General features: G+C 50.9%; 10 protein-coding genes and 1 non-coding gene across 11 annotated transcripts; 6 read left to right on the top strand and 5 right to left on the bottom strand.

Annotated features, from left to right (window-relative positions):
* Window positions 1–403: 403 nt before the first annotated feature.
* Window positions 404–1,243, bottom strand: Z520_08440 (uncharacterized protein; the record flags this gene model as incomplete). The annotated part of the gene is made up of 2 exons (XM_016778936.1): window positions 404–611; window positions 675–1,243. 2 exons carry the CDS (start codon window positions 1,241–1,243, stop codon window positions 404–406), a joined length of 777 nt encoding a protein of 258 aa, XP_016629855.1.
* Window positions 1,244–1,858: 615 nt separating this feature from the next.
* On the bottom strand, window positions 1,859–4,102 carry Z520_08439 (uncharacterized protein; the record flags this gene model as incomplete). The annotated part of the gene is made up of 3 exons (XM_016778935.1): window positions 1,859–3,209; window positions 3,268–3,400; window positions 3,460–4,102. 3 exons carry the CDS (start codon window positions 4,100–4,102, stop codon window positions 1,859–1,861), a joined length of 2,127 nt encoding a protein of 708 aa, XP_016629854.1.
* Window positions 4,103–5,391: 1,289 nt separating this feature from the next.
* On the top strand, window positions 5,392–7,492 carry Z520_08438 (uncharacterized protein; the record flags this gene model as incomplete). The annotated part of the gene is made up of 3 exons (XM_016778934.1): window positions 5,392–5,516; window positions 5,577–6,696; window positions 6,758–7,492. The coding sequence occupies 3 exons, from the start codon at window positions 5,392–5,394 to the stop codon at window positions 7,490–7,492; spliced, it is 1,980 nt and encodes a 659-aa protein (XP_016629853.1).
* A 693-nt stretch (window positions 7,493–8,185) lies between these two features.
* Z520_08437 lies at window positions 8,186–8,279 on the bottom strand. The gene has a single exon. It is a non-coding gene; the product is annotated as a tRNA-Thr (tRNA).
* Window positions 8,280–9,525: 1,246 nt separating this feature from the next.
* Z520_08436 (uncharacterized protein) lies at window positions 9,526–10,948 on the bottom strand (the record flags this gene model as incomplete). Its single annotated transcript, XM_016778933.1, has 3 exons — window positions 9,526–10,558; window positions 10,665–10,712; window positions 10,773–10,948. 3 exons carry the CDS (start codon window positions 10,946–10,948, stop codon window positions 9,526–9,528), a joined length of 1,257 nt encoding a protein of 418 aa, XP_016629852.1.
* Window positions 10,949–11,214: 266 nt separating this feature from the next.
* Z520_08435 (uncharacterized protein) lies at window positions 11,215–12,004 on the top strand (the record flags this gene model as incomplete). Its single annotated transcript, XM_016778932.1, has 5 exons — window positions 11,215–11,217; window positions 11,305–11,361; window positions 11,418–11,433; window positions 11,501–11,626; window positions 11,685–12,004. The coding sequence occupies 5 exons, from the start codon at window positions 11,215–11,217 to the stop codon at window positions 12,002–12,004; spliced, it is 522 nt and encodes a 173-aa protein (XP_016629851.1).
* Window positions 12,005–12,379: 375 nt separating this feature from the next.
* Z520_08434 (uncharacterized protein) lies at window positions 12,380–13,509 on the bottom strand (the record flags this gene model as incomplete). The annotated part of the gene is made up of 3 exons (XM_016778931.1): window positions 12,380–12,474; window positions 12,537–12,641; window positions 12,699–13,509. 3 exons carry the CDS (start codon window positions 13,507–13,509, stop codon window positions 12,380–12,382), a joined length of 1,011 nt encoding a protein of 336 aa, XP_016629850.1.
* A 672-nt stretch (window positions 13,510–14,181) lies between these two features.
* On the top strand, window positions 14,182–16,171 carry Z520_08433 (uncharacterized protein; the record flags this gene model as incomplete). Its single annotated transcript, XM_016778930.1, has 4 exons — window positions 14,182–14,278; window positions 14,348–14,543; window positions 14,595–16,028; window positions 16,078–16,171. 4 exons carry the CDS (start codon window positions 14,182–14,184, stop codon window positions 16,169–16,171), a joined length of 1,821 nt encoding a protein of 606 aa, XP_016629849.1.
* A 941-nt stretch (window positions 16,172–17,112) lies between these two features.
* Window positions 17,113–18,120, top strand: Z520_08432 (uncharacterized protein; the record flags this gene model as incomplete). Its single annotated transcript, XM_016778929.1, has 1 exon — window positions 17,113–18,120. One exon carries the CDS (start codon window positions 17,113–17,115, stop codon window positions 18,118–18,120), a length of 1,008 nt encoding a protein of 335 aa, XP_016629848.1.
* An 835-nt stretch (window positions 18,121–18,955) lies between these two features.
* Z520_08431 (uncharacterized protein) lies at window positions 18,956–20,092 on the top strand (the record flags this gene model as incomplete). Its single annotated transcript, XM_016778928.1, has 4 exons — window positions 18,956–18,998; window positions 19,056–19,399; window positions 19,456–19,520; window positions 19,582–20,092. 4 exons carry the CDS (start codon window positions 18,956–18,958, stop codon window positions 20,090–20,092), a joined length of 963 nt encoding a protein of 320 aa, XP_016629847.1.
* Window positions 20,093–20,570: 478 nt separating this feature from the next.
* On the top strand, window positions 20,571–21,734 carry Z520_08430 (uncharacterized protein; the record flags this gene model as incomplete). The annotated part of the gene is made up of 1 exon (XM_016778927.1): window positions 20,571–21,734. The coding sequence occupies one exon, from the start codon at window positions 20,571–20,573 to the stop codon at window positions 21,732–21,734; it is 1,164 nt and encodes a 387-aa protein (XP_016629846.1).
* Window positions 21,735–21,866: the final 132 nt, after the last annotated feature.

Raw genomic sequence — 21,866 nt, 5'->3', positions numbered from 1 at the left:
GGGCCTTGGATGTGACCTCGTAAGCAGCGGCTAGGGAAATATCAAGGAAAGCAACCTGTTGACAGATTCTAAGACTGGAGGACTTACTCAACAGAAGTGTATCTCACAGTCAGGCATCAATGCAAAAACAGATATCTAGCCCGCTTCCCCCATTTGATCAGCGCAAGCAAGTTCCACGCCAGCAACCAGTTCTAGAGAGCTAATATCAGTCATCGGAAATAACCCGGATCGTTATGGACCGCCATCCTAGATTTTCTGACCTTTCAGGAAGAGAGGATTGAACAAAAAATCTGTTGATTGATAGAGTCTGGCTCTACAGAGTGTGGACTGCATGGATGATCGATATGAATTCATATCCGTGAAATGTATCTGTGAAGCTTCGCAGGAATCTCGCCAAACCTCCTCAACAGACAACACCACCATCTGCAGAAAAGACTGCTCCGGTGGTAAAGCTCGAGTCGTCACTGAGTATAAAGCAGATGGTTTTGGCCATATCTGTCGCAGTTCCCAAGCGTTGTAACGGCGGCGGCGGTGGTCGAACTGAAGGAGGTCGCTCAATCCCGGATTGGTCGCTGCGTAGCCGGCTCAGCATGGGAGTGTCGATGGAACCCCTGTACATACCAAAGTCAATCATATCAAGTCAGCAGTATTGCGGGACGGAGACCACCACTGACGGAGCGAGCACATTGACCCGGATACCCTTCTCCCCGAATTCTTTGGCCGCAGTCCTCGACAATCCGATGACACCGTGTTTGCTGGCTACATACGAGCCAAGCCCGTACACGCCAATCAGCCCTGCCATACTGGAGACGTTGACGATCGAACCGCCAGCCTGGATTACTCTTAACTCGGCGCGCAGACAGTAGAATGTTCCCGTGAGGTTGATTCGGTTGACAAAGTCCCAGTGGTCGTCGGAGATGTCAGTGATTCTCGAGAACCGCTGCTGGCCCGGCCGAGTCTCGACCCCGGCGACATTTGCCGCCCCGTCAAGACGCCCAAAGTGCTCGACAGTGTCTACGATCCAGGCATCGACACTCTGAGAATCCGAGACATCCACAACTGTGCCTTTCACCTTGACGTCTTTTTTGGCCTCAAGCTCTTCGACGACTTTGTTCAGAAGCTCCGGATTGATATCTGACAAGGCCAAGATCGCTCCTCGATCGGCGCATTCACGGGCCGTCGCAAGCCCAATCCCTGACCCTGCCCCTGAGATGGCAATCACTTTACCCTGTAGTTGTGCCATGGCTCTCCCCTTTTCTTGAGTTACCAAGTGTCTGACCTTTAATTATTCTTTCACGTCGGGCTCTGAAATCTAACAATTCTCGGTTGCAGTTGAATAGTTCCGAGGAAGTCCAATATCCGACGGTAGGCTATGCAGGGCAAAGTTTATTATGGGAAATTACGGATTAAACGGAAGATAAGTTCGGGTATCGGTGTGAGGAGATTTGGTGTCTAAAGAAGATTCAAGAACTGGATCTCTCCTTGACGACGATGGTAGGGTTCAGATCGCCGGGAGTTTTGTTTTCGCGGGATACGGAGCTCATGAAAACTGGTGCGACTGATGTGCATCTGGGCTCACTAAAACCATGGACAGTTACATGGGCTCATCTCTGCTCCATTAAAAAGTACCTACACGATCCTCATGCCTAGTTTAGGCTGACAAGCTCATTGCTGGAGAGTTCCGAGCTCATGAAGGACGGGTTCCTTTCCACTTCAAATGCGGGCAAGGATGAATCAAATCTCCTCCTCATCATGGCATTCATGACTCGAATGATCCTTTCACAGAATAGAGTGTCTATTTATTGCTATACATACATCAAGTATACAACAAAATAGCTCTGCGCTGTAGCAAAGGCTATTACAGATAGCCTCGATGAGTCGGTTGGCCTAGTTGATCCATAGCTTCCATGCCGGCCATCGTCACGTTAAAAGCATCACTCACAAACATCTGAGACGGTGAACTGGCCTCCATCTCGGTCATCCATGAATCACTGCTGAATGGAGGCAGATTCCAAATGTTGGGGTCTATCCCAGTACCGCCCTCCATCATCAAATCATTTATCTTGTCATGGATCTGCTGTTCATGACCGGTTTGCCCTTGATATATCGAGCCGTTATTCTGCATCGATTCCATATAATCTGATGTCGGAGCACGGTCCAGCGTTTCAAATTCATTGGACAACCTTTGGTAGGACAGCTGGGGGAGGTCTTCCGTAAAAATCTCTGGTAGATTTTGCCTCATGTCTAAATTGTCATATGGGTCGGGCTGCTGATAATCGCTCATGCCTTTTATTCCTGTACGACCAACGTTGGCCACCGTGACCACTGGCTGTGTCATTACCGGGACAGAATTCTCGTGCTCGGCTGAGTTGTGTTCCCCTTTGTCACGCCGTTGCGTTGTGGGGCATTGTATTTGTGGCGCGACGTCCACAACGTGAGGAGTAGATCGAGTACCCATTGAATTCGTAGTAGCTTTATCACGATCGAGTTCGTGCTGATAGCCACAAGATTTCAGAATGGATTTCAGAATAGCGTGGTGACGGCCTGCGGTGGGAAAGGAAGGACTTAAATCGCTCAACGCATCCAGACAGACATCGAGAGCTTTCTTCGATTCGGGATGGGGCTTTTGCAGTGCGGTAGACTGTGTGACATTGGAGACCAGTGTCATGGCCGCTGTGAGGGCAATGTATACGGCCACCGAAAAGATTTTCTGTATTCCATACTGTCGTCCGAATGCATCGATCATCTTTGCAATGCGAATACTGTTCTGCGTACAGATATTGCGCGAGTCGTCTGCAGAATATCCAGGCAGCTGTTTCTTATGAGTTGTTGGAGTTTCTGTAGTCGATGGAGCAGAATTTGCAAAAGGGCGGTGTATGAGGACGATGGCGATCAGTACTTGGGTGTGAAGTGCACAAACCTCTGGGGAAGGAAAGGAATTTTTGTTCCAGCAAAGATCTGAGGGTAGTGATCTCAACCAGAGAAGCAGGTTATCTGCAATATCGGACAAATTTTTCAGATTGGCGTCCTTATCCAAATCCCCGGGCTGCCCATTCAGGATCGCGTTCATGTCATCAAGTATTATGGAGAGATCCACCCAAGCACTCAGCAATTGGTGCTGAGAACCGACTGTATCTTTTGAGGGACGTGGAATGCTGACATCTTGGATCTTGATTGTGCTAGGTCGGCCTTGACAAACACAATATATCCTGCAGTCCGGATAAGCATATGGCCGTGCTCCCAAGGCATCACTATGAAGTCACTCACTTATCCAGCACATAACAGCCCCAAAAAGTTGAGATCCTCAACTGCCGGTCTCGAGCTGTTAATTTTCCCGTCTTTACTAAGTGCAAACAGTCTCGATGGAGGCCCAGATCATATGCCAACCGAAATGCCATACCTAGAACGCACTCATATCAACCAAAAGCATTCCTGAGGTTTCGCGGGATAGATACGCACCAGGATAGAGCCAGCAGCCTCTGTCATCCCCTATGCTTCCCAGGAAATGCCCATAAAGACATAATGCTTGGATGGTGGTAATATCTGGATTATCAATCTCGTTCAAGAGTTCTGATTTTATGCGTTTGGAATAGAGAGGGATAAGCGAAACAGCATACGGACGATCACTCAATCGTGCAGATCTCGCAAGTATGCAATGCAGCAAAAACTTGGAGAAGTATGGACTTCGTTCTCGCCGCACTAAATCTTCCATAAATGCCTCTTTCTGTATGATGGGTAGAGCAGGATTTTGGTAGGTGAAGTAGAGTTCGACCAAGTGAGCTTGGAACTCCTCCAGATCTGCCATTTCTTTGTGATTGTTGGCCTCATTATGGTGTAGCGCCGCAGGAGAGTGAGGAGATACGAGGGGAAGAGTCAATACCACTTGCAAGTTGGAGGTATAGCCGAAGTACCCAACTTGGCCCTGAAGACCAGTACTGAGCCATCCTACCTCTGCAGAGCTGAGAACAGGCCCGTAATTGCCAATGTCTTGTTTCTGCCGGCGTGAGCCTGACTTTGTGAGCGCAAAATCTTTCCTCATAGCCTGAGTGTTCAATAGAACTTCGGTGATCGGAATGAATGATCCAGAGACGTCGCGAGGCATCTCTGTGTTGGAATTCATCGAAGAGAGACGCCGTACAAGTGGCGAAGAGAGCAAGTCTGGAAGGTGCGGGAGCTGCGGGCTACCATCCAAACCAGCAGCTGCACTTGGCTGTGACAAGTCGAGGCCGCACCTTTTAACTCGTTCGAGTGTATCAATAAGTTCCTTGTGGAGTCTAACCAGATCTTTTCGGCCCCTGTATCGCAATTTTCAGGATTAGATCTCCTTGTTCCGATAAGTGACAGACAACAGCTACCTTTTTCTGCCATCATGACGGGGAAATTCGCACTGGGCCTTGGCCTCGATGCAATGTGTGCATGGTTTGTTGTACCGAGAGTCTCCGTCACACTGCGTGGTCAACTAGTCATCTCATCATATCCCCCATCATCTTGCGTAGCAGGGGTTAGGGGCTCACCCTCGTCCTTCGTCGGCGACATGCGATACAAGCAATTGAGGCGCGTCGAGTGACCAGGCCAGAGGAGTAGATTTGCATGCTGTGTCTGCCGTGCTTGTTTTCTGCTAGGTCGTTCTAATAGATGCGAAACAGCCGGGTAAGGCTTTGGTTGAGATACGGATGTCGTGAGGAAACGGTGAAGACTGCCCTTGGATGCCGGCAATTCTGCAAGGAGACCTGGGGAATCCAGTGCTCGGCAGAAGGCATCCGGGCCCGCACACATTTCTCCAGGCAGGCCGGGCAGGCAGAGTTTGACGAGGATTCTTTGAGTAAGGAACTATCCTGGAAGGGTCCCGAGTACCGAGGTGACTGCTACGGTATTTAGAGTTAGATCCAGATAACTGGTTGTACGGACGATACAACGATAGCGTTGTAGAGTCTTCGACTTGACGCCAATTTCTTCCTTTGGGTATATCTCTAGTTTGTCACCTTGGAATTGTTGGATCGTCATGGAGCCTGTACGAAAGAGAGGAAGATATACTGCTCGCGCCTGGTGTGTTACGCCGACCTATGTCCAACGCGATTTTTTGAGCTGTTATGTTGATTCTTTCAAGCGTCCATTGCAAGCAGCGCAAAGTCAAGGTAGTACTCATAACAGTTTCGGCCGCTAGGTGCTTATACATATGCTCGCAGTGTTCAGGAGAAGACATCTGTGTTCAATGTCGAGTCAGGGGTGATCATTGCACCTACTCGGGTCACACTAAGACGGCGCCCTTACAACGTCGTGCTCGGTGCGAATGACCCTGCCATCAAGAATCCTTTTCAGGAGAGCTAAATACTCTCCAGCCTACTCCCAAGCTCTCGCCCTGACCACTCTGAGTTTTCCTCGTCAGCGTCGATGGAGCAGAGCATCATCCATGATACAACAATACATGTCAATCCTTCCGAGCCCTCTGAAAGCGTGTTGGGTGGTGATACTACGCTCGAATCTCCAACTTATCCTCAATTGCTCACTCCCACAAAGTGAGGCCATACCTCATCACTGCAACGCAAGATTCCAAGGCGCAGCTGACAATATTACAGCGATGATCACACTTATTCTCCTTCGACAGAAGGTCAAGAGGTTGATCAACAAGATGGCTTCTACGCAGACTACCGGTCAAAAGATGATGACGCAAGCACTTACAAGAAGGTGGGATTTGCATCAAGGCTTTCTTCTCTGAGTTTGATTCTGGAAAGCTCACGACGTTTCAACCCGCTGGCAACGACACCCAACCCAAAAACCACCATCTCTCTAAAACTTGTTTCAAATTCACAGATACATTCGCTTCTTGATCTGTTCTTTGCGGACATCGATCTGGTGCTGCCAATGATGGAGCGAGACCACATGACGGAGCGCATATCGAGTCTTCTGCGTGACCTAGGTCTTTCGGAGACAGGAGACTATGTGGTGCATGTGACCATGGAAAAATGTCCGTTAGCAGCATTGCTCTGTGCCATCTTAGCTACGGCTGAGAACTTGGGTTCTGATTCAATTTGGAGTACCCAAAGTAAAATCTCTGGCTGGGCATGGTATGTCCAAATGCAGACATTGCTACAGCATTTCGCGAAACAGTATCAACCGGACATAGATGTTTTAAGGTGCTTCACGCTAAGTTCCTTCTACTTGCTGACACTTGGAAAGTTTCACGAGGCATCAGAAGCCATAGGTTTAGCCTCGCAGTTGGCAATCGCCTCCCAGCTCAACGTGCAAGACGCATTGCTTTACACTAAGGATGCACATGCGCGGCATTACAAGCGGCTATGGTGGTCAATCTATGTAATGGACCAACAGATTAGTCGAATTGGCGGCACGCCATATTGGATTCGCGATCGAGTAACTGCTGTCGATGATGTCCAAACGACTAATCGCGATGCCTCAAACCTCCAAAACACCGGGTTCAGCGCCACGGTGAACGCCGGTCTCGACTATCTTCAGGTCCTTGTGCATCTCGCAAGGATCGGGAGGGAAATATGGGATCAGCAAATCTCTATACGGCAGAATACAACGCTCGATAGAGTGATGGCTGCAAATATCGATTCACAACTTCTTCGGTTGAGCTCTGGCCTACCATCTCACCTTGCATGGCGCAAATTGGGCGTGAGAGGTGACGACGGACTGGAACCCTCGCATCCTATCTGGCAACGACTGATCATTTCGAATGTAAGCTGAAGCCTTCTCGCTATGATCTCGCAGCATGGATAGGTTCTAACGTCTTCGATAGACAATCAATTCTCTCCGATTACTTCTCAGACATGATTCGCTACACCCGTCACAGGACCATGACTCGATGCTCATTTGCCAGCAGCTTGCAAGGACGAGCGTTGCTGACATTGCAACTGTCATGGATATTTCAGAGGCTACGCCACGATCTGTTGGCGTTCACTTGTCCACATCGCTAACTGATTTTCTGTGGCACTTGCTTTCTCCGGCACAGACTAAGAAGGACTTTGACCTGGGCGAGGAGACTGTTGAATATTTCCGTACAGCCTGTTCCATTCTGGAAGATCTGTCACAGACTGATGTCGCGGCCCGACGAGCTGTTGCGGCTCTCCAAGATCTGCCGTTGCGCGGCAGTAACACGGTTTCAACGGTGGAACATGGCATGAGAAGTACAGCGCTTGATGTGCAAACACAACATCCTGTCGCTGCCTCGGATTCTGCCATCGCCAACCTAGGAAAGCAGTCTATGGGCCGGGATCCTTTTCAAGCCTCCGGGAGGTGGGCGAGCTCAAGCCATCCCTCTCTTGAGATGTGGGCAGGTTTCTCTGGGCCGTTTTCAAATGGGACCATGCCTGCGCGGAGAAATAAAGTCGATGCTCACAGCGCCGAGGGCCATGGTTGTCCCTCAGCAGAGGAGCAAACAGGCAACCTATCTCCGCCCGTGAGAACTCGCGCGGTCGATGACTTATCGAAAACGTACGGTGATTTGGACCTTTATTGGAGGACAACATTGTGATCGTATAGCGTGGAGTTATGTCAGAGGCAAATTGTCCCTGTGTATTCTTTCAATATCAAGTGCCATCTGTGTTGGCAGTGTCAATCTTCTTCGGCCTGGACCCATCACTTGGAGTCCACAGATCCACGATCCCCGAGATAAGATGTTTACATTGTCGAGCCTGGCATCTGAAGGAGAGGACTTGAGATAGAGAGGCCTCTCTCCGGGCTGTACGGAACCCCTTTGCAGAAGTCTCCACATTAACAATGGTGGCTCTGCTCCAGCAAAGGTCATATAGCGCTCTTTGTCGTTGAACCTTCCACATCATAGCATGACCTACGATCCTGAGTCCCCGATTTATGTGAAGCTGAGATCTGGGGGTGACCATCTGTTCCGTCCTGATGAGAGTTCGGGATTTTGAGGGTGTACAAACACTCCTGCCCGCATCGGGAGAGTTCAGAACCTCTCTCATCCCCTTCCCTGGGTACTCTCAGACAAAGGAATCTCTACCTAGGTACAATGTGCTCTGGGGGAGGTATCCTTGGCGTCTTGGCAGGTTCTAAATATATCACAACCAATTGTCCAACGAGTCTCGCCAGAAAGCAAAAAAGACATACCAAGAAATCAAGAGAAGTAAAACTATAGCTGAACCCTCGACAGGTGGTTCAGACTTCAGGCTTCAATTGAACAGAGAGCAAAAAGATGGAAAAAAAATGCCCTCAATGAGAGTCGAACTCATGGCCTCGACATTCCAGTAGTTATAGGGGGAGCGTACTAGTGTCGCGCTCTACCGCTGAGCTATGAGGGCCGCGAAGAACGAAGCGCTTGTGGCGTTGCGTGTCTCCCGGCACTTCTTGAAAGAATTTGCGAGTCTATAAATTATATAATTTTTGTAAGTTAGAGGGCTTCTTGGCCTGTGAGAGATCGGAGCGGACACTGATCGGGCCGTTGGCACCATTGCCCGGACTTCGGCGCTAATGACTATATTTTCTCGACTACATACCTAGCTCGCTAGGTACCTAGGGTGCTAGGTAGTAGGTAATTATGTTCCATAGCTTGGTTATTTCGAGGACTAGGGCTTCAAGCACGAGGTACACGATATTCATCCTTGGTTGCCGGTGTTAATTGCTGTTCGGTTGGTACAACTAAAGTATTCCATGTCCAGCTACGAGCAGAAGGTCTTTTGACTGTTCTTAGTACACATAATACTCTGTACATATCACAAAGACACTATTGCAACTCTTCGTGGCCTTACTGAGCTGGACTTTCGCATATTCACTCCTCTGGACAGGCGGTCGGTAGGCGAAGATGGTATCGTGAACACCATTACTAGGTACTCAACCACATCCATCGCGGTCATCAATAGCCTGGGCCTGCCTCTCCGGTAATTCCATCTAGATGTTTTACATACTTAGCAAGCCATGTACAATATATCTGAAGCTCTGACAAAGAGCTAGTGCTAGACATGACTACTAGGTAGCAGTGTACTTGTATCATACACATCCTCTTCGTAAGAGAGGTGAAAATATTCCAGCGGTTTTCCTTGTGTACAACAAAGACGACCTTGGACTCTCTGGTTCTGTATTAGCAATGCATGACATGGTACTAGAGAAGTTCATGGGCTGGGACACTTACATCATTTTTCGACACAGCTACCTCAAGCTTGCCTATGATTTCGACCAGCTTGTGAGCTTGTATAAGACGCGAGACGTCTGGTAGACCGTTTGGTGACCCTGGTAATATAGCTTGATGACCTAATCCTCAATGCGCACCACAAATCTCTTGGGCTGGAGTCCTATCTGACTCACTCTTCTGCAATCCTGTCCAACTCTTGTGGACTTTCTGTCGGAATAGACCGCGTTCGGTGTGGATTCCCCAGATGATCTCAAGTGGGAGAGCGGTTGCCATCTAACGGCCCTACACCGGAGGCAACACTGTCAAATCTCGTCCTTCAACGTAAGAGTGTCGCCCGGATCAGACCTTAAGGGTAGAATGGTGGTATGGCCTCTTCCGCCTCCAGAAGGGATCTTACTATCGTGGTGTACACCATCCCGCTAAGGAGGATTGTTTGGGTTCGCTGGGGATGCAGGAGGTGCCACTGGTTGTGCCCGCCTCTTCGGTTTGATGAGCAGGAGGACAAACATGCCAATGACAAGCAGCAACAATAAGAGGAGAATTTTCCGTTTGGTGTTGCGTTTTTGGTAATTGGTCGCGACGATGAGCTCCTTCTCTGCTCCTTTTACATCGGTAGCCATCCGTTCCACATTATAGTCAATGCGATCGAGCATGGTGCCCTGGTCGATAACCATTGCCTGTAAGTCGCGGAATATGTCGGCCAACTCGATGATGCCTTTGGCGATATCGTTGATTTCTTGTTCTCGTTGTGCAATGGCGGTGTCGTTCCTATGCAGTCGTTTCTGCGCGGTCTGCTGCAATGCCGATTGTCCTAGTCGTTTGTCGGCGTCAGACTCGAGTAAAGCCGGGTCGGAGTATGGGTTCTGAACTGGTATCGGGGTCGAAGACCGGCCGATTGGTGACTCGAAGCCACCCAGTTGACGAAGCTTGTTAAGGTAATTGCTTTGTTTCTTCCTAAACGTGGCGCTGACCTCCTGGACTCTAGATGCCAGAGCGACTTGGATATTCTTCGCCATGATCTCGTCTCCCTTTTGGAGGTTGCCTGTCTCCCTGGCCTCTTTGACCATGTTCTCGATGCGCTTGATGGCTTTTTGGCATTCTTGAAAACCTCTCGTAATCTCCGTCGTCAACTGCTCTATTTCACGCTCCTCCTGGAGCTTGACCGATTCGTCATCAAACCCTGGAAGGACATGTTTCGAATGCAGCTTTTCCAACTTTGCAGCTTTGAGCGTGATGTCCTTGAGAATGTCGCCGACCTCGTCTTGGACATCTATCCAGCGGGGAGGGAGCAGGTCCATCTCTATCACCGCATCGCCATCGTTCTCGTATGCTCCAACGGACATGAGACCCCTGGTCTCCTCTGATGCTTGGTCGGCATAGCCGTTCGTGGTGGTTGGGAGTCGCGGTTTCTTCGCGGGATGGTGGGAGTATGACTGGCGATAGGAGATGTAACTAGAAGACAGTCAGAAAGTCTTGGTTTTCACCAGGAACTCTTGGGCTATACAGATTCGTCCGGTCTCTCCACATATTGAGATCTGATGGAATTGAAGAGGATCACATGTGACTGTGGTCTTCCGCTTGATCTGTGGTTGCTCTGACGGGCATGCTGGTCGAGCAGTACAGCTGAGTATGGGCCAAGATGTATAGTTCAGATGGTTGTCAGGACGTCAGTGGCATAGCAGCAGCAAGCATTGTCGAAGCGGCATTGAAGACCGGTTGCGCGACACAGGCAGCCGATGCGAGCAAGCGAGCAACGAACAGCAACGGCGTCTTGATCATTCTGTGGATCTGCCTCGTTGTGACGAAGGCAGGGGCACGGAGAATCAATAATCCGGAGGACATGGCACCCATGGAATCCTCCCGCAATCCTTCGTCTTTTCAGCTGGGGCCAAATTCCAGCCGCCAAATACAGTGGAGGTTGAGGCTTGCCCTTTCCACAGACACCTGCAACTTTACTGGTAACCCTGTCTGTCCACCTTACGCCGTCGCTTCAGACAATATATCCTTCCTCCAGGAAGCACAGATATTTATACCCCCTTTCCACCATTGCGCACCTCAACAACTTGACCCCGACTGCAACGCCCACCGTTTCGTGATCGACTTCCACCATGGTATGCCATCATATGGAAACTCCGACTGCGGCTGCATTGGTGAAACATTTCTCGATGGGTGCACAGACTGACATCTCTTGGATTTAGGCGGACTCCTTGACCGAAGAACAGGTCTCCGAATTTAAGGAAGCTTTCTCTCTATTTGTACGTTCATCAATCTGCTACAATGTTGCCTTGAATACTGACGCAAAGCCCCGCAGGACAAAGATGGCGATGGTATATTGACCCCCGTCCAACCCCGCCGACGTCGTTGCCAGGCTCAGAATCTAACATACATTACCAGGGCAAATCACCACCAAAGAGCTGGGCACCGTGATGAGATCCCTCGGCCAAAATCCTTCAGAATCCGAACTTCAGGACATGATCAACGAGGTGGACGCAGACAACAATGGCACCATTGACTTCCCAGGTATGAAGGAGCAGCTCAACTCGGTGGCGTTTAGTGACTTGGCTCACGAGTCTGTTAGAATTCCTCACGATGATGGCTCGAAAGATGAAGGACACAGATTCGGAGGAGGAAATCCGAGAAGCATTCAAGGTGTTCGATCGCGACAACAATGGCTTCATTTCCGCCGCCGAACTGCGTCATGTCATGACTTCCATTGGTGAAAAGCTCACGGATGATGAGGTGGATGAGATGATCCGCGAGGCTGACCAAGACGGTGATGGTCGCATTGACTGTAAGCCAAACATGTTCTCGTTTCTCGCGTTTCTCGTGTGCTACATCAGAACTGATCGGCGCAAAAATACAGACAACGAATTCGTGCAACTGATGATGCAGAAATAAACGAATTAACGACAAGAACCGGCGACGGGTACAGAGCAACGGACAGGAGCAAGGACACGGGCTTCTAGCAGGTGTAGGCACCATCAACAAGAACAAGATAGTGAGAAGAGCTCCTGGAAGGTGATGGCACAGCGGGATCCTCCAGTTTCTGCTTGGTAAAGACCAATTCTGCACCGATTCAGGCGTCCTGGGCCAAGTGTGCCCTATGAAGTATTTGAGCGAGGTCAAATGCAACCAACTCGAACACTCTCCTGCGGTCCAATGCGATGTGATAGACCCGACCACGTTATCTTCCTGATTTCATTATTGTTTCCTGGGTATCGTTATGGCTCGTACGAGCTATCTATTGCCGTCAAACATCCTTGGACAGAAGCACTAGTGCGATTTAAGCCAGTTCAGCATTTGTTGAAAAGCCGCTTCCTGGGCCCTTTCGATTACAGGCGAATCGTAATCTCCATAGACCGCAAATCCTGTGCCAGGTTTAGTGACTTGCCCCTTTACCACTGCGGGAGTTGTCCAAGTTGGAACTCACCATGCGGTACCTCAGGGTATGTCTTAATCTCATGCTCTATGCTGCTGGCTGCAAGGTATTTTCGACCAACTTCCAGCACTTCGTCGGGGAGTAGAGGGTCGTTCTCTGGTCAGGATTGTCAGCCATGAATCTGAACACCGCAAACACATCGGTCTAACTTACCGACACAAACCATCGTCAGGGGCGCCTTAACGGCCTTGAAGTCCTCACGCGTCACCAATGTCGCGTGTGCTACAGCGCCCGCCTTAATAAGCGGCCCCTTCTTGATCATCCCCTGCTCTTCATCCTTCGCTCCTGACCCTTGCATAGGGGGATCAGTATGCTCGCCGGCTAGCATAATCACATACTTCCCACCGAAGCAGTATCCCACGCTATAGATTCCTTGTCCATGGGCAACTGCATCCGCATATTCGTCCTTGCATGTCTCAATCACCTTGAGCAGGATGGGAAGTACTTTCTCCGGGGTCTGGCGAGCCAGCCACATGTCCACGAGGAATGATTTGGCCGTCTCCGCGGCACCAAGCTTTATTCGTTCGAGAATGCTCGGACTTTGAGGTGGCTCACCGGGAGAAACGGGAGAGGTGGGCATGGTGGTCTTGTTGGAGCTCGGTGCCGGATCACCATTGAATTGGTCCGGCATGATCACCACAAAGCCTTCGGCGGCGAACATGTCTGCTTGAACCTGATTGTTCACTGAGTGCACACCCGTGCCAGAGGTAAGAAGTAAGAGTAGGTTGGCTGGGGTGTTTGGATAGTCCGCCGGTTTCGAGATGTAGACATCCACGTCACCCATCTTGGACATTTCGCCGGACGGCTGACGATTGCCCGGTGCAGGGCGGTCTGTCACGCAGTGTTCTCCCATGCTGGGACCAGCTTGAGCCTTTGAATCAGTGGATGAGATGGCGGAGGGTTCGACTTGCACTTCCATGGCATCAGATTCAGGAGCCTTGGTTGCAAGTTCGGAGTCGGCCATGATGAAGCAATCAAGTGAGAGGTAAGCTTTGCTTTCTCTGAGTTTTGACTGTCGTCTACTTCGAATCAGAAGTCTATAGCTGCTTGGGTGACGACTCAACCATCTGGTAAGCTATGATCATTGACAGATTACCTTGAAAGTAGAATGATGCAGCGAGGTGATACGACGGGTCTCTCCCTTGAAGGCAACCTGAATAACGGTAGGTCTGACAGGAAAGTACCTCTACAGACGTCAACGGATAATATGGTCTGCGGTGCCTGCCTGGAGATGACCAAGTACGTTTTACTGGAGTAGAAGTCCAAGTGTTCTTATGGCTTATCACAGCGTAGATTCTCGCTAAGTATCATCTATCTACAGTATAGGTACAGTTAACACACGATGGAATTGAGAGTTGCAGAAAATGGCGAAGTTGGAAGCCTGAACTCAGACAAAAATACGGTGTCAGACGGTGGTGCTTTTTAAGCGGCCAGTTTGTTTGCGCCACTTCTTGCCAGGCTGATGCGGCGGTGGCGGGGAGGAACCACTTAACGCGTTAGAACGCGTCGAAGAAGTGGGAGCCCGCAGGCATCATCAGGCTTCTCCCACCACCATCACTGTTCTAATTCACCAACAATTGCTTCGATCTGCCATCTGAATTATTTGTTTCGTTGAACTCGCCTGTCGGTCCTAGCCATGAATTCGCCCGCTGCTGCGCTCGCGCGCGTCGATGCAGGCTCGCTTGCAGACATTTTTGAGGATCGTCCTGGCAGGGTTGAGCACCCGGTGATGCGTAAGTTGCCATCTCATGTTGAGGAGCCAACATGTCGCAAGAGGCTCGACAGAGGCTAACAGCAAACAGAATGTGTCCAGATCAAGCCCATTGCTACTCAACAAGGTGGCCAGGAGCGCCACCGAGTCATTTTCAGTGACACGAAGAACTACATCCAGACAATGCTGGCGGTGCACCAGAATCAGCTTGTGGAGGAGAAGATCCTCCGCAGAGGAGTCCTCGTGCAACTGATGGGATATTCCGCAAACAAGGTCAAGGCCAAACGGTAAGACAGGCTCTTGCTCGAACTTGCAATGACCCTGACCATTTGTCGCAGTATCTTGATCGTAACCGACATCAAAGTCCTCGAAGAGTACGGCGAGCACGAGAAACTTGGCGACCCGAAACCATTGGAGTTGAAGGCCGAAGAGGAGGAAAAAGCCTACCCAACATCGATCACGAGCAATGGATTCTATGGAAACAAGCAAGAGCAGCCGAAACAGAGCCGTCCGATGGGTAATGTGAAACCCTCATCGTCAGCCCATGCGAACATCTACCCTATTGAAGCGATTTCCCCATACTCCAACAAATGGACGATCAAGGCACGTTGCACAAGCAAATCGGACATCAAGACATGGCATAACCGCAATGGCGAGGGCAAATTGTTCAGTGTGAACCTCTTGGATGAGAGTGGCGAAATCCGGGCTACTGGTTTCAATGACCAATGTGATCAACTATACGATCTATTCCAAGAAGGCAGTGTCTACTACATTTCTAGTCCCTGCAGAGTCACTTTGGCGAAGAAACAGTTCTCAAATCTGGCAAACGACTACGAATTGCACTTTGAGAAAGACACCACTGTCGAGAAAGCAGAGGAGCAAGACGGTGTTCCTCAGGTTCGATACAACTTCACCTCAATCGCAGACTTGCAGTCCGTGGAGAAAGACACAACCATCGACATCATTGGCGTGCTCAAAGACATTGGTGAGACTTCACAAATCACATCGAAAACCACAAGCAAACCATATGACAAGAGAGAGCTCACTCTAGTTGACAACACTGGATACTCCGTACGAATGACGGTTTGGGGGAAGGTTGCGTCCTCGTTCGACATCCCACCTGAATCGGTTGTCGCCTTCAAAGGTGTCAAAGTCTCGGATTTTGGCGGACGTAGCTTGAGTCTACTAAGTTCTGGCTCAGTGGCCGCCAATCCTGACATGCCCGAAGCACACCGATTGAAAGGATGGTATGAAGACCAAGGTCGGAGTGGCAATTTCGCGACGCATGCCAATATTCAAGGCACTGTTGCACCTGGAAGCGGTTCTCGAGGTGATCCATTCAAGACCATCTCGCAAGTCAAAGATGAGCAACTGGGGATGACCGACAACGCCGACTTCTTTTCCGTCAAGGCCTCAATACAATACATCAAGCAGGATAATTTCTGTTACCCCGCATGTTTGTCGGAGGGATGCAACAAGAAAGTCTTTGAGATCGATCCTGGTCAGTGGCGCTGCGAACGGTGTGACAAGAGCCACCCCAGACCTGAATACCGATATATCATGTCGGTCAATATTAGCGACCACACTGGTCAACTCTGGGTCAGCTGTTTCGACGAAACTGGAAGAATGGTCATTGGCATGACTGCCGATGAGTTGATGGAGATCAGGGAGGTGGACGAGAAGCGACTCGCCGAGATATTCTCCGAGGCAAATTGCAAGACATGGAATTGGAAGTGCAAGGCGAAGCTCGATACTTTCCAGGAACAACAACGGTAAGGCAAACCCCCATGCTTTTAACCTCGAGACTAACTTGAAATCCAGTGTTCGGTATCAAGTCACGTCGGCAGCACCGTTGAACTATGTGACAGAGTCGCAGAAGTTGATTGAATTGATCAAGCAGTACAACATCGATTAGAGGCTACACCTTGCTTGTATGGTGGCATTGATGTATCGGCTGCAGCGACGGAAACCCGACTCCGTATACCTGAATGATAAGCCTTTTACCTGCCTTCGGCTAAGGGCTTGGGTGTGGATTGAGGGAAAGAAAGCCACCCGGAGCTAGGGTGAAAGATGCTTTGTCATGGGGGCATGCCCAGTACAAGTTATGTATGATAGCTGCACTACAAGTGTGGAACGATGAATGGATCTTGGTGGTAAAGCTCTGGTGAAGTGCCAGTAGCAATGTTTTCCGGTGGAAGATTACAACTAATCGGGGGAACGTCACTTAGTAATGGCGTCGTGTCATCAGCATATTATTGTCTCCCACCATCACCCACCATCCCACCGGTGCCACTATATCCGGCGCCTCCTGCCGCAAAGTCACATGTATCTCGCTGTTATTACTCTTCGCGGTCCAAGACGTTTCTGGCCGCATTAGAAAACTTCCTATTAGGAGACAGAGAAGCAAAAACAACAGGTCAGCATATCCCCGTGGTCCTTGTCCCCCTATTTTCGCGAAGCTCCTCCAATATTTTCAGCCGTGCGCCGTCGATTCCGACGCTGGCTGTCATCTTCCTCTCTACTACCCCTCTATCGCAATTTTGAATGAACTCGACGGCAAGTGTCTTCTGTTCAAGGGTCGCATTAGAAATCCCGCGTCTCCAACGGCTAGGGGCCGGGTATTCCCCGTTGTCAGAAGGAGCAGTTGTTCTTCCAGTCCAGCGCAGGTTTCCGTCTTTAAATATCTTGCAGACATCCCTCGTTGGGGCAAGGAGATCTTTCTATTCAGCATCAGCATCAGCAACACAGCTAAGCAGTGCCAGCAGCAGCAGCAGCAGTAACAGAACCATTACCGGAATTTTCCGAGATCGTGCCCGACGAACACTTGCAAGCACAGCAGCGGCACCGAGAAGAACCATGGCAACCATGCGCGCAGTCGACATCAAGGGTGGGAAAGGTCCCATCTCCGCGCTCTTCATCAACCCCGATATCCCCAAACCCGTCCCCAAGGGCAGCCAGGCGCTCGTGAAAGTCAAGGCCTTTGGGCTGAACCGCATGGACCTGTTCCAGCGGGAAGGGAACTACCCGTTGCCACCGCAGGCGGGACCTATCCTGGGCGTCGAATTTTCCGGCACGATCGAGTCCTTCGGCTGCGAGGCCGAGCGGGGCTTCAACGTCGGCGACGAGGTGTTTGGCCTGGCCTACGGCGGCGCCTATGCCGAGTACATCGCCGTCAGCACGCACATGCTGGTGCACAAGCCCAAGGAACTCAGCTGGGAGGAGGCCGCCGGCATCCCGGAGACGTGGATCACGGCGACCCAGGCGCTGTACCTGGTGGGCGAGTTCAAGCCGGGCATGTCTGTGCTGTGGCACGCGGGCGCGTCGAGCGTCTCCATCGCGGGCATCCAGCTCTCAAAGGCCGACAACGCCTCGGCCGTCTACGTGACGGCCTCGTCGCGCGAGAAGATCGACTTTTGCAAGTCCCTGGGCGCCACCGAGGGGTTTTCGTACAAGGAGGGTGACTGGGCGCAGGCCCTGCTCAAGTACACGGATGGCAAGGGCGTCGACCTGATCGTCGACTTCATCGGCGCCGGGTATTTCGATCAGAACCTCGAGGCCGCCGCCCGCGACGCGCACATCGTCAACCTGGGCAACCTGGGCGGCAACGTGGTCCAAAAACCCGTGGATGTCTCGCGCTTCCTGCGTAAGCGCCTCCGCTTCGAAGGATCGAGCCTCCGCAGCCGCGATGAGAACTACCAGGGCCGTCTGCGCGACATGCTCGTCGAGCACGCTCTCCCTCGCTTCATCGACGGCCGCTTCAAGGTCATTATCGACAAGGTCTTCAAGATGGAGCAAATCCAGGAGGCGCACAAGATGCTCGAGTCGAACGTCACCATGGGCAAGTTGATTTGTACTGTGGACTGAAACATTAAGATGCCATTGAATATAAACTATGACTTTGTGTCCGGAGGGCAGATGGGACACCAGACACTCGCAGGGAGTCGGGGTGGATTTTGAGGAGAGAGCGGAGGATGTAAAAAGTTCCAGAATGTGACAAAAAACCGAGCAAAAATATTCAGAACGTATTTGTGATCAACAATGAAACATTTCACCTGCTCGGTCAATAGAGAGCGATACACTTTCTTTTCCCGAAGCGCCTCTCCCATCTGGCCTTGTAGTATTTATTCCTCGGGCCCTCCGTGTTGATCGATGTGTCGCGCCCAATGGCTCGAAACGGCAACTATTCTAGGCACCAATGAGAGCACGGCGGATATCTTGCCTTGCACAGAGATAGATATATACTTCGCACCGCACCCAACATAGCCCAACCCGTGTTGCTTATGAAGACAATCCCTGAGTGAGCCGTGCAGAAGCGCCTTCCGTCCATCGCTGGACCTGGAGATGTTGGTCCATCGGAAGCTCTGCTCAGTCCGCTGGCCCGCAACCTCGTGGCTCGCTTGGTCACCTACAATATTGACGGTATGTTGGACATGGCGGAGGACGAGTGTGCTGAGTATGTAGACTTCTCTCAGCATCAACAACGGCGCTTGGCAGCGTTCTCTAGCTCGAACATGGTTACAGGATAAGAGGGGTTGAATGGCCATGGAAAGGAAATTCGCTCAGAGTCGAAAAGTATTAAGAGTCTGTTGCTGCGTCGATGGGTTTGAAGGACTCTTCCAACAGAGTGTTGCACACTTCTCGATCTCGAAAACTTTTGACCGTCGACGGTTGAGCAGATCACCACTGGAATCATTAAGCCATGCCTTCGATCTTGCTATTTGGCGTGACGGGCCTTGTTGGCTGTGAGTTCCCTCTGTGTTTGTCTCAGCAAGGAATTCGGCAACTGACCTACAATCAAGCTCATCTCGTGTTGACCCTCAAGAATGAATATCCCAGTCTCCCAGTGACGGTGTTCTTGCGAAACACCGTTCTCGATACGTATCTGTACGAAATTGCTGGTGTCAAGCGGATCGTGCACGGTACTTTCGACGAGAGGGACAAAATTGTCGCACTGGCCAAAGAGCACGATATTGTGATCAACGTGGGGTCGTCATGGGATGTGCCCCTGAGCGAGGCGATCGTGGAAGGATTGAACCAGCAACCGGAAGAGAAGAAGACCCTCATCCATATGAGTGGAGCTGGTAATTTTGTGGATAAGAGGTGGACGGATGGGGCGTTCCACGCGAACGCGAAGGTCTGGGATGTAAGTGAAATGGCGGGCCATATGCTGCATGGGAAGAACTAACAGGTGGTGAACAGGACAATAATCCGGAAGATATGAAGCTGATCAACCCTTCCATGCTCAATGGTGGGCCTGATACTGTGTAAGATTGTCTCCGAGCGCCAGAGAATCATGATGCGCGGCTGACAGTTCGTGACGTGCAGAGTCTTGAACGCTGGCAAACGAAGCAACATCGGCACCTACATTGTCTTCCCCTCCGGCATCTATGGAGAAGCCGCGGGTCCGATTCCAGCCTTGGGCGTGGTCCAGCTGATCTACCGAGAAAAGGCCAAAGAGCTGGGATTCGTGCCGTATATCGGTGAGGGCAGTGCCATCTTCAATTGCCTCCATGTCAATGCCATAGCGCCCTTCATGTTGAAGGTCTTGGACCTGACATTGCACGAGGATACACCTCAAGGGTCTGTCTATGAGCGATGTTTCATCATCGGCGGGCCTGAGATTTCCTGGAAGGAGACATCAGAAGCCTTCGCGAAGACTCTGTACGCCGAAGGGATCGTGCCGACCCCTGAAGCCAGGAGTGTGACATTGGAAGAAGCAGGCGAGGGCGAGTTGCCGATGTTGATGTCGCACAATGTCAAGATTGTGTCGCGACGGGCAGAGGAGTTGGGTTACAAGCATAACGAACTTGGGCTGGTAGAATTCTTGAGCAGATAATAATAGTATTAGTATCGAGTAATTACTAGCGAGCTAGGTAGCGAGTACCTAGTACTTCAAGTTGGGGAATAGATGAGGCTGCTGCGGAAACGAGGCTTTGCCTAATTTGGAGTCAATCAACAATGGCGTCATTGTCACCTGCCAAAATATATGGCGCAGCCTCGCCCGGCCGGCGCCCAGCCTTGCCAGCCCAGCCTCTTCCCTCCTTCCTGCCACCTCATATTCACTGCCATACAAGAGTCTTCTACTAACGAAACCCTGTTCGCAGAGGTGAGTCTCTCTTCCACCTTGCTGGACTTTTCACATCTAACCATCTGCAAAACCACCACGCCCCTAAGCTGTCTGCAAGTGTAAGACATTTGGGGAAATTGCATCTCACCCTCCTCTTGCGCACCGAACATCGTCTGGACACGGTACAGAAACAGCTGCACTGACCAAGAGTACTTGCTGAGAGCATTACTGCTCTCTTTCTGCCAACATGGCTCCCGTCGTCTCCCACGTCGATATCCCCGACCTCAAATTCTCCTCACTCGAACTTGATGCACGCTCAGTCGACCCTAATGAAATGCCGACAACTTCCTTTTCCAAACGCAGCATCTTCCCCGAACGGATCTACAATCCTCTCCTCCCCCGAAGCGATGACCCTTCCTCCATCCTCTCTCCAATGGATACCTACAACGTCCTCGCCGCAAGAAACGCCCAAAACACAAAGGATCCGAATCCGGGCGCTGGGTCAATCAATCCCAACGACATCAACATGAAAGGTATCCAGGCACTCTTTGCTATCATCGGCGCTTCATTTGTACTCGGTGCCATTTGGTTTTTCTTTTGGGCAAAGAACGGTGGCTTCAAATGGCAGAAGGGTGACTGGGAAGAGTACAAATCTACCGTCCTGAGACGGAAGGGTCCCAACGGAACAACTCTCAGCAACGCAACCAAGAGCACGAGGCTGGGTGGTGGTAGCGTTGTGGGAGATGGATACTCGGATAAGGACACGGCCACCATACCAGATACCATGTCCGAGGCCATGACCGAGACCAGGACAGAGCTGTCTTCTGAAGCACCCATCATCAAGGAAAAGCAGTCAAAGAAGAGAAAAGAGACGGCCAAAGAGAGAAAGATCCGAGAAGCCAACGAAGCTCGCTGGGAAGGTGGCCATGACTACGATGTCCGCGCGTATCGACATGAAAGACCTGCGCGTGTGGGAGGTCTCAACAAAGACTCGGACGCCCAGTTTTACGGCACCGATTACACCGAGACAGAACGCGGCGGCAGCGACATTGTCAGCAACGGCAACCGACAGGCCCCGTCTTCTCGTCAACATAGTCCCGAGAAACGTCAAACACGCCGCGACTTCTCGTACGGACAAGAAAGCTTCAGCGTCTCGACCCCACCACCAGCTGCTGCACCTTCACCCGGCCCCCGTCCGCCAAGGTACCATTCACCGAACAAGAATGCCAGCCCTCAACGTCCGATCCGCACTGTGCCTGGCTCATTCCACGCAAACCAGGATATTGAGAACCAGACTGTCCAAAGTCAATACACCAAGACTTATCACCACCCACTTCCCAGCTTGAGCGGTCAAGGACCTCCAAGAACTGGTGGCTACAGAAGAGACAGACGAAACAGTCTAGATGACTAATTGGTAGAGACTTGATGTTGCGCGGTCTGGCTGGTCTTGTTATCAGTTCACCCCAGCAAGTGCAACTTCATGATCCAGGATGGAGCAAACGCCAAGCAAGACGTATGAAGTGACGACGAGACTGTATTGCAA

Source organism: Fonsecaea multimorphosa (genome assembly GCF_000836435.1).
Source record: "Fonsecaea multimorphosa CBS 102226 unplaced genomic scaffold supercont1.19, whole genome shotgun sequence".
Taxonomy (NCBI): domain Eukaryota; kingdom Fungi; phylum Ascomycota; class Eurotiomycetes; order Chaetothyriales; family Herpotrichiellaceae; genus Fonsecaea; species Fonsecaea multimorphosa.
The sequence above is the reverse complement of the archived record's forward strand: the minus strand, read 5'-3'. Positions and strand labels throughout refer to the sequence as shown.